Below are 19,727 nucleotides of genomic sequence, written 5' to 3'. Positions count from 1 at the left end.
AATGCACCCAGTGGATGGCTGTGACAGAGAGGTACTAAAATGTTAATTTCCATTGTTCTCTCTAAAGGACTCTGGGCTGGCAAGATTATTAAAGAATGCTCACCAGTACTTCTATTTTTCTGCAGGAATGATCTAAAGCCACTTTTTACCCTGAAAACAAGGTGTCTCGCTAAGGGGCGTATACTGCATTTTTGTAGGGGAGGAGATGCTAACATTACAAAAGTGCACAATTAAATTTGTATTTTAAAAATCTTAGAAAATTAATAATTGAACCACTGCAAAAAAATACACAGGAAAAAATTGTAGTATTAAAGTGATGGTAAATCCTAGCATTTGTGAAACACTAGGGTTTACCAGTGGAACAAATAAAGAGGACTTTCAGTCATGAAGTATAAAATACTTCATGCTGAAAGTTCCTTTATTTGTCTGAAGTGTTCGCCGCACTGAGCTCCTCAGGCAGCCTACAGCAGAATTCTATTTTGCTGTGAGGTGATGTTTTCTACCTCTTAGTCAATAGCCGTTGCTAGCGAGCTGGAAAAGTTTTGCCGTGGGCAGCCTGAGGCGCTCAGCGAGGTGAACGCTTCAGACAAATAAAGGAACTTTCAGCATGAAGTATTTTTAACTTCATGCCTGAAAGACCCATTTATTTGTTCCACTGGTAAATCCTAGCATTTCACAAACACTAGTATTTACCATCACTTTAAGGTGCATCAAAAATAGTAACAAAACTCTTCTCCAAAAATCTTTTTTCAAAAACGTAAAATTTGTATATAAATTACACAGAAAAAAAAATCATATTAGATATGCACAGTATATATCATCATTTAATTACACTGGATGTGTAAAAATCACTTAGACATTCATACTTATAAGTGCAAAATGGGCTGAACTTTCTTAAGGTTTTCTCATTACAGATCTCAGTTTTTTCTGGCAAACTAATAGGTGGCAAACATTACTCAAAACACTCACTATATGCAGAAAGCAGCGTAATGTGATTTATATTGGTTGCAGGATTTCATTTTTATAGTGTGCCCTCTACTCACTGCTTACTTGGCTCCATGGAGCGAAGTATCCCTTTCCATCAAGCTTTATTAATTTCATCTTGCCAATCGCAGGGACTGTCCCTTTTTTTATGATAATTTCACCAGTGCAGCCCCTGCGAGAGTCAGCATAAAAAAACATGTCTAATCTGGCCTTTAAGTATACAGTAAAAAAAAAAGAAGATAAGGAGAATTTGTGTAAATAATGAGACAAAAAAAGATAAGAGGTCTGCTTTCCCTGCTAACTCAACCCTTTTCATTGGTTTGTGGTTTAGATTAGCTGTAACAGTTATTTCACATACAAAATTATGCCTAAAGGTGAAATTTCCTATACATTTTAAACTCTGCAGCTGGTACAACAAGTCATTGTTAACCCATTAAGGAGAAACCGATTTTAAAGTACACTGTCCCTTTAACTCTCACCCATTTTAGGATTAATATTTCCCCATCTGAATTACTACTGTACATCAAGAATGCTTTAGCCATTGTAGACTCCATAAAATTAGCTCTGAAAACAAAATATCATGTATTCAAAAATACCATATCTGTGCAGAGTCCATGTGTGTTTATATAAAAGCCAACGTTCCTTAAACAATGTTGTTCAAGGCTGTTATCTTGAAATTAACCCCTCAAGTGTTAGTAAGTTTTAGCGCATTATTGTCACATCTCTCAGTAAATCTGAGTATAGTTTTATCGTAGTTTGTTTTCCTATTGTCTTCTTCCTTTCCCTTCACATCTCCCATTTGTTCAAATTCCCCAGTACCCTATGTCTTCTGGCAAGGATCAGTTTTAGGACTTTCAACTCATAATCTGTTATTTGTTTGTACTCCTCTTATTGTGGTCTCTTTTGTTTCATTTTTGTTTTTTAAATTATTTACATGCTACCATCCATATGTGTTTGTTTCTGTCTGCTCCACTATAATTGGGATTTGTTTCCTCTATTATTTGTCATCTGCATGTTATACGGGTTTATTTAAACCTTGTTTTGTCTCATCTCATTTCCCTTGTGTCTGTGATTTTATTTTTTCCGGGGTCCCCCATGTCTGGTGTCATTTTGTCTGTCAGGCCCCGCACAGACGGAAGGCTCGCATGGCGCGAACTCGTTCTGATTTCATGACTAGAGGCGCTCTTGGGGGGGGGAGAATCAGAGGAGGATTCAGATGAACAGGGGGATTCAAGGCTCCCAATTGACTCAGCTGAGGCTGCAGGCAGACTGGGCCATCCCTGTCACAGCGACTCAGAAATGGTAAACTATAGAAATAGCTTCTCCCTTAGATTAAATATAAAGTAGAAAACTGCTAAAATACACTGTACAGGTCAACTGCTTAAAGGACTAACGTATAAAATCCTCACACTTCCTTATACGCAAACATACCCCAGAACATTAACCCCTTCCATCCTTTTAATACATACACAAAACTCTCACATCACAACAAAGACATCTGGCCTCCTAATATACAGAGGTCAGAATATACATCTCTTTTCTCCTTCACATGCAGAATATAAGCATAAAGAATTGTTACAGGACTTCAATGAAAAAATCCAAACAGCGCATTGCGAACAGGGTGTTTGCACAACCCTAAAAATATAACATAAAATGCTAATTCAAAAGTTGTACCAGCACCACTGTATATACTTGCAGTTTTATACAGCGGTGCTTGTGCAAATTTTTAATGAATCCCTCCTTCTAATACATAGATTTTTAAAAGACATTCTCATAATACACTGACGTCTAAACACATACAGCTATCTTTTATTTTGATGAACATGTTACCTCTTTATATACAAACATTACAAATTTACCATTCTACTCCTAATTCACAGATATTGTAGAACCTGTTAATAGACAGGTCTCGTTCGCTTCTCATCACGTTAAATAACACAGGCACTGGGCCATTCTTACATCACATTATTCATTATAAAGTTATCTGGGCAGACACTTTTAATCACTCTGTACTCATGCAGAGATCAGTTATTTTTTTTAGATACCCACACTTTTTTTTAATACACTCATCAACTGTATTAGTTTTCAAATCTTATAGATTTGTATTACACTTGTACTGATATATGGACAGTATTTTACTTGTCAGTTTTGTGATTGATAAGCAAAAAGATTAAATAATATATGTAGCTTACTTTCTATATAGCTTGTTTGAGTTACAACTGACTCGTTGGCACTAGTTTGTTAGTCAATGGTAATGGAGCTGTGTCAAGTTTTGGTTATAAGCTTTACCTTTAAAAAAAAGTTTCTTCTGTTTACATGACAGCTGTGAAGCCAATTCACAAATGCAGCATATCAATACGGCAGTATAAAAAGCATACCGGAATGAGACTATTCATTTATTTTCTTAATATTATATGTATCATTAAGTAATACGTGTCTTGTATTACATTTAGTGCACGAGACATATGTAGAACAATGCATAATGATACAGGAGAAGAAGAGCTTACAGCCTAAAGGACCCCTAACAGACTTTCCTTCATGCTACAATGCATGAGAAAAATCCTTTATTTCAAACATCCTTTATTTGCATCAGAACACATAACTGATCATATTTAAAAAATGTTGGTTTCTTTTTACAGCTATCCAGTTATATACTTATTGTACTATAATAACGAATGAAGACACTTACATTCCCTTTGTCCTAGTACAAAGTCACCATTATCTAAACTTTAACCCCAGTTTTGAGATACTATATTAAGGACATTTAACATGATATAGTATTCATGTAATCATTTTAATTTCCTATTTCTTTCAGATGATGCAGAGATTGCAGGGAGCAGACAGACACACCAAACTGCAAAAAGCTGTGTCTCAAGGAGAGATGTCACTTGTGTTTAATGCTCACAGACCTCCAGAAGCTGACTCCAGGTGAGCACTCATAGCATGTGTATACTGGTTAGTATTTATTTCCTAGGCACCAGGGTAACACTGCATCCATTTCAGACAACAGAGAGGGAAAATCCGCTTCTGGGGCAAAACGAAGACAGCTGAGAAACTGACCACTCAGTCTGAAACTTCTGAGATGGATACTGAACCATCAGGGAGAGATGGAAGTTCTGTTTTAAATTACAATGATGGTGAGTAGACAGTAAAATACCTGTCCTGAAGAGAACCATTTATAGCATCTCTGAAGCATGATTTGGTGACATCATTGTTTCCTATTTTCTCTTGCAAGGTGTATCCAGTCCACGGATTCATCCTTTACTTGTGGGATATTCTCATTCCCTACAGGAAGTGGCAAAGAGAGCACACAGCAGAGCTGTCCATATAGCTCCCCCTCTAGCTCCACCCCCCCATTCATTCTCTTTGCCGGCTCTAAGCACTAGGGTCTCTCTACGGGAGGGTAAAGTGAATGTGGTGTTAGAATTGTAGTTTTTATTATCTTCAATCAAAAGTTTGTTATTTTAAATGGTACCGGTTTGTACTATTTACTCTCTAGCAGAAAAGTGATGAGTTCCCTTTGCTCCCCCTCCTGTTTTTAAGAAAATGTTCCCCATACCTGACTCTTTTGCGGGACTCGTGGCAGACGGTCCCTAAGGTGGAGGGGGGCTGTTTCTACACTTGCTAAACGCACAACCATACCAATTGAAGACCAGTTGTGCTTTTAAAGACCCTATGGATTAGAAGTTAGAGGGTTTACTTAAGAAAATTTTTGTTCAACAAGGTTTTCTTCTCCAACCTATTGCCTGCATTATTGCTGTAACTACTGCAGCTGCTTTCTGGTTTGAGGCGCTGGAAGACTCGCTCCAGACGGAGACCTCATATGAGGAAATTATGGATAGAATTAAGGCTCTAAAGCTAGCTAATTCTTTTATCACTGACGCCGCTTTCCAAATAGCTAAGTTAGCGGCAAAAAATTCAGGTTTCGCCATTTTGGCGCGCAGGGGCGCTATGGCTAAAGTCCTGGTCGGCCGATGTGTCGTCTAAATCCAAGCTTTTGAACATTCCTTTCAAAAGAAAAACCCTCTTCGGGCCTGAATTGAAAGAGATTTCAGATATCACCGGGGGAAAAGGCCATGCTCTCCCTCAGGACAAGCCCTTTAAGACAAAGAACAAAGCTAATTTTCGTTCCTTTCGCAATTTCAGGAACGGCGCCCCGCTTCATCCTCTCCGGCTGCAAAGCAAGAGCGGTAACGCTTCACAGCCCAAGGCAACCTGGAAACCTTACCAGGGCTGGAATAAGGTTAAACAGGCCAAAAAGCCTGCAGCTGCCACCAAGACAGCATGAAGGGGTAGCCCCCGATCCGGGACCGGATCTAGTAGGGGGCAGACTCTCTCTCTTCGCTCAGGCCTGGGCAAGAGATGTACACGATCCTTGGGCATTAGAGATTGTAGCCCAGGGATACCTTTTAGAATTCAAGAACTCTCCTCCAAGGGGAAGGTTCCTTATTTCTCGTCTGTCTACAGATCAGACAAAGAAAGAGGCGTTTTTACGCTGTGTAGAAGATCTACATACAATGGGAGTGATCCACCCAGTTCCAATTGCAGAACAAGGACTGGGTTTTACTCAAACCTGTTTGTGGTTCCCAAAAAAGAAGGAACTTTCAGACCAATCCTGGATCTCAAAATTCTAAAACAGATTCCTCAGAGTCCCCATCATTCAAGATGGAGACCATTCGGACAATCTTACCAATGATCCAGGAGGGTCAATATATGACTACCGTGGATCTAAAGGATGCGTATCTTCATATTCCTATCCACAAAGATCATCACCAGTTTCTTCAGGTTCGCCTTTCTGGACAAGCATTATCAGTTTGTGGCTCCTTCCTTTCGGTTGTGTGGCCACTGCTCCCAGAATTTTCACAAGGTGCTAGGGTCCCTCTGGCGGTTCTAAGACCGCGGGGGCATTAGCAGTGGCGCCTTACCTAGACACAATCTTAATTCAGGCGTCGACTTTCCAAAGAACCAAGTCTCACACAGGAGATCCGTAATTGGCCTTTCTGAAGTCTCACGGAGGAAGGTTGAACGTCAAAAAGAGGTTCTCTCGTCCCCCCTCACAAGAGTTCCCATTCCTAGGAACAAAACTGATAGACTCGGTAGAAATGAAAATATTCTTGACGGAGGTCAGAAAGTTAAAACTGTTATCTAGTTGCACGGACTCTTCGTTCCATTCCTCGGCCATCTGTAGCTCAGTTGCATGGAGAACAATCGGACTAATGGTAGCGCAATGGGACATAGTCCCTTTTGCTCGGATACACCTCAGACCACCTGCAACTATGCATGCTCAAATCAGTGGAATGGGGGATTATGCAGATTTGTCTCCTCAAAATTCAGTTGGACCATGGAGACCAGAGATTCCTTTCTTCTGGATGGTTGTCTCAGGATCACCTGTCTCATGGAAATGTTTCCGCTGGCACGAGTGATCATTGTAACGACCGACGCCAGTCTGTTGGGCTTGGGTGCGGTCTGGGACTCCCTTAAAGCTCAGGGCTTATGGTCTCGGGAAGAAACTCTTCTCCCGATAAACATTCTGGAACTGAGGGCGATATTCAACGCTCTTCAGGCATGGCCTCAACTAGCTGCGGCCAAATTAACCCATTTTCAGTCGGACAACATCACGACTGTAGCTTACGTCAATCATCAAGGGGGAACAAAGAGTTCCCTAGCAATGACAGAAGTAACCAAAATAATCAGGTAGGTGGAGAATCACTCCTGCCATCTCTCAGCAATTCACATCCCAGGAGTAGACAACTGGGAGGCGGATTTTCTAAGTCGTCAGACTTTTCACCCGGGGGAGTGGGAACTCCACCCGGAGGTATTTGCCCAGCTGACTCAGCTTTGGGGCACTCCAGAGTTGGATCTGATGGCGTCCCGTCAGAACACCAAACTTCCTCTCTATGGGTCCAGGTCCCGGGATTCCAAGGCGGTATTGATAGATGCTCTAGCAGCGCCTTGGTCTTTCAATATGGCTTATGTTTTTTCCACCGTTTCCCTCTCCTCCCGCGTCTGGTTGCCTAGAATCAAGCAGGAGAAGGCTTCTGTGATTCTGAATTGCGCCTGCGTGGCCATGCAGGACTTGGTATGCAGACCTAGTGGACATGTCATCTGTTCCACCCATGGACATTGCCAATGAGGCAGGATCTTCTGATACAGGGTCCGTTCAAGCATCCCAAATTTAATTTCTCTAACGTCTGACTGCTTGGAGATTGAACAGCTTAATTCTATCAAAACGTGGGTTCTCTGAGTCAGTTATAGATACTCTGATTCAGGCTAGAAAGCCTGTCACCAGGAAAATCTACCATAAGATATGGCGGAAATATCTTTGGTTGGTGTGAATCCAAGGGTTACTCATGGAGTAAGATTAGGATTCCCAGGATATTGTCCTTTCTCCAAGAAGGATTGGAGAAAGGATTGTCAGCTAGTTCCTTAAAAGGACAAATATCTGCTTTGTCTATCCTATTACACAAGCGTCTGGCAGAGGTACCAGACGTTCAGGCGTTTGCTCAGGCTTTAGTCAGAATCAAGCCTGTCTATAAACCCGTGGCTCCGCCATGGAGTTTGAATCTAGTTCTTTCAGTTCTTCAAGTGGTTCCGTTTGAACCTTTACATTCCATAGACATTAAGTTGTTATCTTGGATAGTTTTGTTTTTGATAGCTATCTCTTCTGCTCGAAGAGTTTCAGAATTATCTGCCTTACAGTGTGATTCACCTTACCTGGTGTTCCACGTAGATAAGGTAGTTTTGCGTACCAAGCCTGGTTTTCTTCCTAAAGTTGTTTCTAACAAGAATATTAACCAGGAAATAGTTGTTCCTTCTCTGTGTCCTAATCCATCTTCGAAGAAGGAACTTCTATTACACAATCTTGATGTAGTTCGTGCTTTAAAGTTCTATTTACAAGCAACTAAGGATTTCAGACAAGCATCTTCCTTGTTTGTTATCTATTCTGTTAAGAGGAGAGGTCAGAAAGCGACTGCTACCTCTCTTTCCTTTTCATCCGTTTGGCATATGAGACTGCTGGCCAGCAGCCTCCCTGAAAGAATTACTGCTCATTCTACCAGATCAGTGGCTTCCACATGGGCTTTCAAAAATGAGGCTTCTGTTGAACAGATTTGTAAGGCAGCGTCTTGGTCTTCACAGCAGGCTTTTGCCCAAATTTTACAAATATCGATACTTTTGCTTCTTCGGAGGCTATTTTTGGGAGAAAGGTTTTGCAAGCAGTGGTGCCCTTCCGTTTAAGTACCTGTCTTGTTCCCTCCCTCATCCGTGTCCTAAAGCTTTGGTATTGGTATCCCACAAGTAATAGGATGAATCCGTGGACTGGATACACCTTGCAAGAGAAAACAGAATTTATGCTTACCTGATAAATTACTTTCTCTTGCGGTGTATCCAGTCCACGGCCCGCCCATGGCTTTTAAGTCAGGTAAAAAATGTTTGTTTAAACTACAGTCACCACTGCACCTATGGGTTTCTCCTTTATCTTCCTACCTTTGGTCCGAATGACTGGGGGGTGGAGCTAGAGGGGGAGCTATATGGACAGCTCTGCTGTGTGCTCTCTTTGCCACTTTCCTGTAGGGAATGAGAATATCCCACAAGTAAAGGAGAATCCGTGACTGGATACACCGCAAGAGAAAAGTAATTTATACAGGTAAGCATTAAATTCTGTTTTTTTTTGCATACTGTTGTTTAAACTGCACTTTATTATGTTTTCTTTCATACTGTGGTGAGAGTCCCATGATCCATTACTCCTAGGAATTACTCTTCCTTACCACTAGGAGGAGACGATTCCCAAACCCCAAGCTCTATAAAAGCCCTCCTACCTCACATTTACCTCAGTCTTCACTTTGCCTACGCTGGAGGTGGTCAAAGAATGAAGATGTGCATTTGATTCTTCAGAGAGAGGGGTTCTCGGTTTATATTGAGGCCCAGTTTTCCCCTTAAAGTACAGTGCTTGTCAGAGGAACTTATATGGGTTATGGTTTGTGGCTCATTTTTCGCCTCATGGGAAGTTTGTCACAGACCCTCCATAATTGATTGCAGGGACTTATCTTTTGCCACCTCCTATGGATCTATAATATACTTCTATTCTATAGCTGATATGTTTCAGTATGAGTTTGGTTGTTTCCTGGTTGACAAATGTCTGTTGGTAAGTATAATTTTTTAACACTCTATAGCCTTCTGGGCATTTATTGTTTATATATATATATATATATATATATATATATATATATATGGCCCTGGGACAGAATCTATACATTATTCCCCTTGCTGTTTTGGCGTGCTTAATTTAAATTTTGCGAGTTAGACTTCAGGTCTACATGTGTTTGGATAGGGCACATTAGTTTAACGCTCGTTGGCGTACCGCATGTTTTTTTATATTTGTTTCACTTCGGCTAAATTGTGCATGTCTGGTGAATTGACGTTGTTCTGCGCATGTCAGGTTTTGGTGCACTTTATTTCACACTGCTAGGCTTCATATGTGAAGTTTATATGTCTCCTGCTTTGTTTTGCAGTTCGGCTTAGCGTGCATTGTATTTGAACGTTTAAAAAAAAAAAGATACTTTAGAAGGGAGTAAGTTATTTCTATTCCTCAAGCTTTTTAAGGGGTTATAGTGTTTATTGCTTTGTCAATGTTGTAATGGATCTTTCTGATCTTGTCCCTTAATCTACCTTAGATGCCGTGTCTCCTGAACACCTTACTACTAAGATTAAGTGTGTTTATTGTAAAGAAGTTGAGGCCTCTCCTCCAGTTTAGTTATGCGACTCATTTTTAAAAATGTTAATGCATTCAGACCAACCAAATTCTGCTTCTTTTGGTTTTACTGATCATTCTGTTTGTTCATTACAGTAGAATGCTACTTTCTCTTTTACCACCCAGTATGGAGAATATAATCAAAACTGCTTTTTCTGAGTTGCTGGTTGCTCTCCTGCCTTCAAGTAAGCGTAAAAGGTCAGTTCTGATTTTACCTTCTACTAGTACTAAGTTTCCTGAAGTCAGGGCTACTGTTATGTATTCAGAAGGGGAAGTTTCCTCTGGTGATGAGGAGTGTTCTTCTGATGCTGAACCTGATACTTCCTCTTTTTTGTTTAAAATTGAACATATTTGTTCTCTTTTTTGAAAAGAGGTTTTTACTTACTTTAGGGGTTAAAGATTCTAAGGTTTCTGAGGATAAGCCTTGTAATCATTTAAATTCAATTTTTAAGACTGTTGTTAACGGGACAGTCAACACCAGAATTGTTATTGTTTAAAAAGATAGATAATCCTTTTATTACCCATTCCCCAGTTTTGCATAACCAACACTGTTATATTAATATACTTTTTACCTCTGTGATTAACTTGTATCTGAGCATCTTCTGACAGCCCCCTGATCACATGACATTTTATTTATTATCTATTGACTTTCATTTTAGCCAATTAGTGCACAATGTGTGATTACAATGTTATCTATATGGCTCACATGAACTAGCTCTCATCTGCTGTGAAAAGCAAATAAAAAAAGCATGTGATAAGAGGGCGGCCTTCAAGGGCTTTGAAATTATCATATGAGCCTTCCTAGGTTTAGCTTTCAACTAAGAATACCAAGAGAACAAAGCAAAATTAGTGATAAAAGTAAATTGGAAAGTTGTTTAAAATTACATGCCCTATTTGAAACATGATTTTTTTTTTATTTGGACTTGACTGTCCCTTTAAACTCCCTGAAGTATTTCCTATCACTGATGCTGTCTCTGACATGATTTCTAGGGAATGGTCTAAGCCAAGTAAAGGTTTAGAAAGTTATATCCTTTATCTGCTACTAATTTTGAATTGTGGGAAACTGTTCCTAAAGTTGACGGGGCTATTTCCACTCTGGCTAAGCGTACTACTATCCCTTTTGGAAGACAGTACTTTTTTTTTTAAAGACCCTTTGGTTAGAAAATTAGTCTTTTCATAGAATGGCCTTTTTATAAGCAGGTTATTTGGTTAGGCCTAGCTATTTTTTATTGCTGATGTGGCTGCTGCTTCAACTTACTGGTCTTTCAGAACTATGTCCTGATAGCTCTGCTCGTTGAAATTCTTTTGGGGTATTCAAAAGTTCCAATTCTTTTATTTGTAATGCAGTGTTTGATATTATAAAGCTCAATATCAAAAGCATGTCTTTGGCAGTCCTGCTAGGAGAGCCTTATGGCTTTAGTCTTGGTCTGCTAACATGGGGTCAAAATCCAGAATAATTGTCTTTTATTTTCAGGGAAATAAACTGTTCGGCCCTGATTTAGATTCTATAATATCTACTGGAGGTAAAAGGCCTTTTTTTCCTCAAGACAAGAATTCTAGAGGGATCGCTAAAGCTTCTAATCATTTTTGTTCCTTTAGTCAGAATAAGGGACAAAAGGTTGACTCCTCTGCTCAGAGGCATGGCACCTTTGGCCCAGTCTGGGAGGCCTAGTGCTCAACTGGAACAAGTCAAAGCAGGCTAAGATCTGAAAGCTTTGAACAAATTTGTAAAGAATTCCTTCTTTCAAAATGGAAACTATTTGGAACTATTCTGCCTTTTGTTCAGCCATGGTCAGTCTTATGTCCACAAGAGATTTTAAGGGTGCTATATCTTCATGTTCCAATACACAGTGATCATTAGCAGTTTCTGAGGTTTGCCTTTCTAGACCAGCAATTGTCAGCATGTATGCTCTACCATTTGGTCTGGCTACAGCTCCAAGAATATTCACAAACGTTCTGGGTGCCCCTATTGTCTGTGATCAGATCCTCAAGGTATTGCAGTGTTTCCCTACCTGGACGATATCTTGGTTCAAGCTCCATCTTTACCTTTAGCAACATCTCAATCCAAAAGACTGTTGTTCTCTTCAATGACATGGTTGGAGGATCAATTTTCCAAAGGGTTCTTTGGTTCCTTGAACAAGGTGACTTTTTGGGGGATTTCAAATAGAGTTCAGTCTTCATAAGTCTTTTTCGAACAGCAGAGAAGGTTAAAATTAGTGTCGGCTTGTCCTGAACCATCAGTCTCATTCTTTTCCCTCTGTTGCTCTTTGTATGAAGTTCTGGGTTTTATGATTGCAGCTTCCAGATGCAATGCCATTTGCTAATTTTCACATGAGGCCTCTTTAGCTTTGTATGCTTTGTCAGTAGAGCATCGGATCATACTCCGCTATCTCAGAAGATTTTTCTGGATCCCAGTACAATTCAGTCTCTGACTAGGTGACTGGATCATTAGTTCTTTATTCATGGTACTTCTTTGTGCTCGTCCTACCTGGACTTTGATCACCTACAGATTCAGGTCTTTCAGATTGGCCAATAAATGTTCTATAATATGGTTGGACAATAATTGTTCTATGAGACAATTAATGTGTGATAGTGGGTAACAAAAAACAACAAATCTAAAACAGGTGGCCAATAATGATCCAAAGATCTAAATAATATTCAGATATAAAAGCGATTTAATCCAATATGTGATGTAATCAATTTCCGGTGGTCTTGAGAATATCCTCAAAGTGAAAAAAAAAAATATATAGTGTAACACTGTGATGTACCAATGATATAGAGAGTGTTTTCGACGGTATCTTACTCACATGTAGATGGAGGCTATAGTAAGCTCATTCACTGTGCATACTTGCTTTTATACTGGCAGGCAAACAGTCTCCCCAAGGGCTTAAGAAATTAAATTTATTAAAATATTTCAAATATAAAATAACCATCCAATACACCAAAATAAATATGTATAAACAGAGTCCTTTTAAGGAACAGTTAATACCAACTGTGAGCGGTTCACCCTAAATGCGATGGATGCGGATACAGGGCAGCTTCACACTGCTCTCGATCTCCACTCCCAAAACTACAGGGGTCTACACTCTTCCCCCTGATAAGGTTGGGTATATGCGGATATGTCCCTTGGAGGGAGGTATAGTCCCGACATACCTTTCACCGTTAACCAGCAGCTTTTTCAAGGAAGATAGTGCGCTGATGAAACCAGACGAGTTTTTAAACCCGAGAGACCACAGGAACATCACATATTGGACATATCCTTATATATTTTAATATTTTTTAGATCCTTGGATAATTTGACCACCTGGTTTAGATTTGTTGTCTGTTTTTTGTCACCCACTATCACATTTATTGTCACATTTTTATGTTTTTTTGTGATTGGTTTACACTTTTATATATAATAAATGTTCTATAACTCTGTGCTATTTTCAGGGCTCTTCAGGCTTGGCCACTGTTAAAAAGGGAACCCTCATCTCCTTTTTCAAACAGACAATGTCACAGTAGTGGCTTATCTCAACCATCAATGGGAACTCACAGTTATAGCAATTATGGGAAGTGTCTCAAATTCTCTCATGGGCATGAATGCGATTCATTTTCCAGATGAACAACCTAGGAAGCAGACTTTCTCATTTCGTCAATCTCTTCATCCAGGGAAATGGTCTCTTTACAAGGATATGTTCAATCAGATTATGGATCTTTGGAGTGTTCCAGAGATAGCTTATGGCTTCTTGTTTGAACAACAAACTTCCCAGGTACTTTGCAAGGTCCAGGGAACCTCAGGCAGAATTTGTGATGTTCTTGGTCATTTCAGCTTGCTTATCTATATCCCTCCTCTAGTGGTACTTCCTAGAATAATCTTAAAATGAGCCTAGAGAATCTTCAATAATCCTGACTAGTTCAGATGTCTAGCTGCCCTCCTTGGCATCTTCCCTCTGTGGTCAGACCTTCTGTCTCAAGGTCTTTTTTCCATCTGGATCTCACATATCTGAACTTGATGCAATGGAAATTAGAATGGTTAGTTCTTAGTCATAGAGGTTTCTGTGATTCGGTGATTGAAACTTTAATTCAGACTTGTAAGCCCTGTAACTAGGATGATTTATCATAGGTCTAGAAGGCCTTTATTTCTTGGTGTACAAATCATGTTTTTCCTGGCATTCTTTTAGAATTCCTAAGATTTTGCAGTTCTCATAGGATTGTCTGGATAAGGGCCAGTTCTCTGAAGGGCAGATTTCTGCTCTTTCAGTTTTATTTCATAGGGAAATTGCTATTTTTTCTGATATTCGTGTTTTTTTTTTTCAGGCTTGGGCCCATATTAGGCCTGTAATCGAGCCAATTTCTCTTCCATTAAATCATAACCTGGTGTTAAGGTTTTGCATGCTCCTATATTTGAACCTATGCATAAGGTGGATATTAACTGCTCTCTTAGAAGGTTTTATTACTTTTGGCTATCTCTTCTGCTAGAGTTATTCTGCTCTTTTTGTGATCCTCCTTAAGGGACATGAAACCCTACATTTTTATTTCATGATTTAGACAGAACAATTTACTTCTATTATTTAATTTGCTTTCTTCTCTTTTTATCCTTTGCTGAAAGGTTTATCTAGGTAAGCTCAGGAGCAGCAAAGAACCTAGGTTCTAGCTGTTTTGATTGGTGACTGCATATACATACTGAATTGTCATTAGCTCACCCATGTGTTCAGTTAGAAACCAGGTAGTGCATTGCTGTTCCTTCAACAAATGATACAAGAGAAAGAAATAAATTAGATAATAGAAGTTAAATAGAAAGTTGTTTAAAATTGTATTCTCAATCTAATCAGGAAAGTGTTTTGGGTTTCATGTCCTTTTAACTTGTTTTTCATCAGGATACATTTTTCAGGCTACTTTTTGCCTAATTTAGTTCTTAAGACAACATTAGCCAGAGAGATTGTTGTCCCTTCTTTGTGTCCTGATCATTTAAAAAGTTCTTTTGCATAATTTGGATGTTGTTAGATATTGAAATATTATATTGTTCCCGTTTCTTACCTCACTTGCTTAGCTAAACGTTTAGTACTATGGTATGTGTGAGGTGGGAGGCGTTTTATAGAGCTTTTGGGGTTTAGGAATATTAGTCATTCCAAGCGTAAGGGTTGTGGACTGTCACCACTCATGAATGAATTAATTTAATCAGGTAAGCGTAAATAATGTTTTTCTTTTTCCAGTGGATTGTGGTTTATGGGCTAGTACCCCCCGTTAGCCCAGACCTTAGCCGGGGACGGGAAAAGGAAAACAAAGACCCTTCCCCAAAGGTGCAGCGATGAAGAAGTGTGAAGATCAGTAGTGGCTGCCTTGGAACTGCTCAATGGCAGGATGAGCGAGCACAGATTATCTGTAGCGCCAAGTGACTTGAAGTGTATGGATGAATTTCTGCAGAAAAAGGTAATATGCTGAAATCTTTATTTATTATATATTTTTCTCACTTATAATTTCTACATAGACCTGACACTCATGACCTTTATTTATGTATTGTCTGCCGATTATAAAGCTACCTTTTTTGTTGTTCAGTGTAACTGTCTAACCTCTAGTATGCGGTGCATATGTTATTCTGCTGACTCCTTTTTTCTAGACAGTTCAAAATGTTAATGTGCTCTACTTTTCTTGGGCTTAAATAATTTTTGCCTGCCTTGCTTTTTTTAATTTTTTATTTTATTCTATTAATTGTCACCCTGTTAATTGTTCATTAAAAATTTAGCTTTTTTTTCTGGGGGGGGGGGGGGGGGAGAGGAGGGTCCTTGCAGGACATTTACACTATTAAAGGGACATGAAACCCACATTTTTTCTTTCATGATTTAGAAAGAGAATGCAATTTTAAACATCTTTCTAATTTACTTCTATTATCTCATTTGTTTTATTCTCTTAATATTCTTTGCTGAAAAGCATATCTAGATATGATCAGTAGCTGCTGATTGGTTGCTGCACATAGAAGCCTCGTGTGATTGGCTCACCCCATGTGCATTGATTTTTCTTCAAACTCAGGATATATAAAAAATGAAGCAAAATAAATAATAGAAGTAAATTGTAATGTTGTTTAAATTTGCAATTCTCTATATGAATCATGAAGAAAAATTTTGGGTTTAGTGGCCCTTTAAGGGGTTACTAAACCAGATTTCTTTCATGTAATTAGCAAGAGGTCCATGAGCTAGTGACGTATGGGATATACATTCCTACCAGGAGGGGCAAAAGTTTCCCAAACCTTAAAATGCCTATAAATACACCCCTCACCACACCCACAATTCAGTTTTACAAACTTTGCCTCCTATGGAGGTGGTGAAGTAAGTTTGTGCTAGATTCTACGTTGATATGCGCTCCGCGCAAGTTGGAGCCCGGTTTTCCTCTCAGCGTGCAGTGAATGTCAGAGGGATGTGAGGAGAGTATTGCCTATTTGAATGCAGTGATCTCCTTCTACGGGGTCTATTTCATAGGGTCTCTGTTATCGGTCGTAGAGATTCATCTCTTACCTCCCTTTTCAGATCGACGATATACTCTTATTTATATACCATTACCTCTGCTGATTCTCGTTTCAGTACTGGTTTGGCTTTCTACAAACATGTAGATGAGTGTCCTGGGGTAAGGTAAATCTTATTTTCTGTGACACTCTAAGCTATGGTTGGGCACTTTGTTTATAAAGTTCTAAATATATGTATTCAAACATTTATTTGCCTGGACTCAGAATGGTTCAACATTCCTTATTTTTCAGACAGTCAGTTTCATATTTGGGATAATGCATTTGAATTAATCATTTTTTCTTTCCTTCAAAAATTTGACTCTTTTTTCCCTGTGGGCTGTTAGGCTCGCGGGGGCTGAAAATGCTTCATTTTATTGCGTCATTCCTTGGCGCTGACTTTTTTGGCGCAAAAAATCTTTTCCGTTGCCGTCATTTTTGAGCGTTATTTTGCGCCAAAAATGTCGGCGTTCCGGATGTGGCGTCATTTTTTGGCGCCCAAAAAAGCATTTAGGCGCCCATATAATGTGGGTGTCTTATTTGGCGCTAAAAAAAATATGGGCGTCGCTTTTGTCTCCACATTATTTAAGTCTCATTTTTCATTGCTTCTGGTTGCTAGAAGCTGTTCTTTGGCATTTTTCCCATCCCTGAAACTGTCATTTAAGGAATTTGATCATTTTGGCTTTATATGTTCGTTTTTTCTATTACATATTGCAGATGTTCCACGTTGCAACTGAGTCAGAAGATACTTCAGGAAAATCACTGCCCGGTGCTGGAGCCTACCAAGCTAAGTGTATCTGCTATAATTTTTGGTATCTGTTTCTCCAGCTGTTGTTTGTATTTGCATGTCATGACAAACTTATTATTGCAGATAAAATTTCCTTTAGTACTGTTACATTACCTGTTGCTGTTCCGTCAACATCTAATTTTTCAGAGTGTTCCTGATAAACATAAGAGATTTTACTTTTTTAATTCCATTAAGATGGCTATGTCTGTTATTTCTCCTTCTATGTTTTTACATAAAAGTCTTTTAAAACTTCTCTTTTTTCACGATGAATTTTTAAATGAACATCATCATTCTGATACTGATAATGGTTCTTCTGGTTCAGAGGTTTCTGTCTCAGAGGTTGATGCTGATAAATCTTTGTATTTGTTCAAGATGGAATTTATTCGTTCTTTATTTAAAGAAGTATTAATTGCATTAGAAATAGAGGATTCTGGTCCTACTTGATACCTAAATCTAAACGTTTAAATATGGTTTTTCTTAAATCTCCTGCTAGTTATTCCAGAAGTGTTTACATCTCCATGATGCTATTTCTGAAGTAATTTCCAGGGAATGGAATACTTTGGGTAATTCTTTTACTCCTTCTAAACGTTTAAGCAATTATATCCTGGGGCCATCTGACAGATTAGAGTTTTCTTGGGGACAAAATCCCTACAGGTTATGGGGCTGTCTCTACTCCTCGCTAAAATGTGCTACTATTCCTACGGCAGATAGTACTTCATTTAAGGATCCTTTAGATAGGAAAATTGAATCCTTTCTAAAGAAAGCTTACTTATGTTCAGGTAATATTCTTAGACCTGCTATATTTTTAGCGGATGTTGCTGCAGCTTCAACTTTTTGGTTAGAAGCTTTAGCGCAACAAGTAACAGATCATTAATTTTATAGCATTATTATTATTCCTATAACATGCTAATAATCTTTATTGGTGATTACCATCCTTTTGATATCATTTAGAGTTGATGTCAGGTATATATCTCTAGCTATTTTAGCTAGAAAAGCTTTATGGATTAAACTTGGAATGCTGATATGTCTTCTAAGTCAACTTTGCTTTCCCGTTCTTTCCAGGGTAATAAATTATTATCTCAACTGTTTCTGGAAGGAAGGGAACTTTTTTTACCAAAGGATTAAAAATCTAAGGTAAATTTAGGTCTAATAATCATTTTCGTTCTTTCCTCACAACAAGGAACAAAGCCTGATCCTTATCCTCAGGAGCGGTATCAGTTTGGAAAACTATTTCCAGTTGGAATATATCCAAGCCTTATAGAAACCTATAGCCAGCTCCTAAGTACCCATGAAGGTGCGGCCCTTATTCCAGCTCAGCTGGTATGGGCGAGATTACGTTTTCTTCAAAGAAATTTGATCAATTCCGTTCTCAATCTCTGGTTTCAGAACATTGTTTCAGAAAGAGGTACAGAATTGGCTTCAAGTTAAGGCCTCTGCTAAAGAGATTTTTTTCTTTCCCGTGTCCCAGTAACTCGAGCAAAGGCTCAGCATTTCAGAAATGTGTTTCAGATGTAGAGTTGGCTGGAGTAATTATGCCAGTTCCAGTTCTGGAACAGGGGCTCGGGGGTTTTATTTTATCTCTTCATTGTACCAAAGAAGGTCAATTCCTTCAGACCAGTTTCCGGATCTATCAATAATTGAATCGTTATGTAAGGATACCAACATTCAAGATGGTTACTGTAGGACTATCCTGCCTTTTGTTTAGCAAGGGCATTATATGTCTACAATAGATTTACAGGATGTGTATCTGCATATTCCGATTCATCCAGGTCACTTTTAGTGTCTGAGATTCCTCTTTTTAGACTAGCATTACCAGTTTTGTGGCTCTACCGTTTGGCCTAGCCTCAGTTCGCAAGAATTTTTTTCAAAGGTTCTCGGTGCCCTTTCTTTCTGTAATCAGAGGAACAGGGTTTTGGTATTTTCCTTATTTGGACGATATCTTGGTACTTGCTCAGTCTTCTCATTTTCGAAGAATCTCATACGAATCGACTTGTGTTGTTTTCTTCAAGTTCATGGTTGGAGGATCAATTTACCAATCAGTTCATTGATTCCTCAGACAAGGGTAACCTTTTTAGGTTTCTTGATAGATTCAGTGTCTATGACCTCATGTCCTTGTCAGACAAGAGAAGTTTAACATTGATATCAGCTTGTCAAAACCTTCAGTCACAATCATTCCCCTTTGGTAGCCTTATGCATGGAAATTTTTAGGTCTTAGGACTGCAGCATCAGATGCGATCTCCTTTGCTCGTTTTCACATGCGACCTCTTCAGCTCTGTATGCTGAACCAATGGTGCAGGGATTACTCAAAGAATATCTCAATTAATATCTTTAAAACCGATTATCGGACACTCTCTGACATGGTGGACAGATTCACCATCGTTTAGTTCAGGGGGCTTCTTTGTTTCTTCCGACCTGGACTATAATCTCAACAGATGCCAAGTCTTTACAGGTTGGGGAGCTGTGTTGGGGGTATCTGACGGCACAAGGGGGTTTGGGAATCTCAGGAGGTGAGATTTCCCGATCAATATTTTGGAACTCCGTGCAATTTTCAGAGCTCTTCAGTCTTGGACTCTTCTGAAGAGAGCAGTTGTTCATATGTTTTCAGATAGACAATGTCACAACTGTGGCATACATCAATCATCAAGGAAGGGACTCACAGTCCTCTGGCGATGAAAGAAGTATCTCGAATTTTGGTTTGGGCGGAATCCAGCTCCTGGCTAATCTCTGCGGTT

At 39.1% G+C, this 19,727-nt stretch overlaps 1 protein-coding gene across 1 annotated transcript in view; it reads left to right on the top strand.

The window, feature by feature from the left end:
• MYO9A (myosin IXA) overlaps nt 1-19,727 on the top strand; it is a 294,424-nt gene that overhangs the window by 172,066 nt on the left and 102,631 nt on the right. Inside the window, 7 exon segments of the mRNA XM_053717307.1 lie at nt 2,106-2,168; nt 2,170-2,286; nt 3,800-3,912; nt 3,988-4,121; nt 14,929-14,948; nt 14,950-15,105; nt 15,107-15,145. Coding sequence (XP_053573282.1) covers nt 2,106-2,168; nt 2,170-2,286; nt 3,800-3,912; nt 3,988-4,121; nt 14,929-14,948; nt 14,950-15,105; nt 15,107-15,145 — 642 coding nt within the window.

The sequence above is a fragment of the Bombina bombina genome, chromosome 6 (genome assembly GCF_027579735.1).
Source record: "Bombina bombina isolate aBomBom1 chromosome 6, aBomBom1.pri, whole genome shotgun sequence".
In the NCBI taxonomy this organism is placed as follows: domain Eukaryota; kingdom Metazoa; phylum Chordata; class Amphibia; order Anura; family Bombinatoridae; genus Bombina; species Bombina bombina.
Note: the sequence above shows the minus strand (reverse complement) of the source record. Positions and strands in the feature narration are given on the sequence as shown.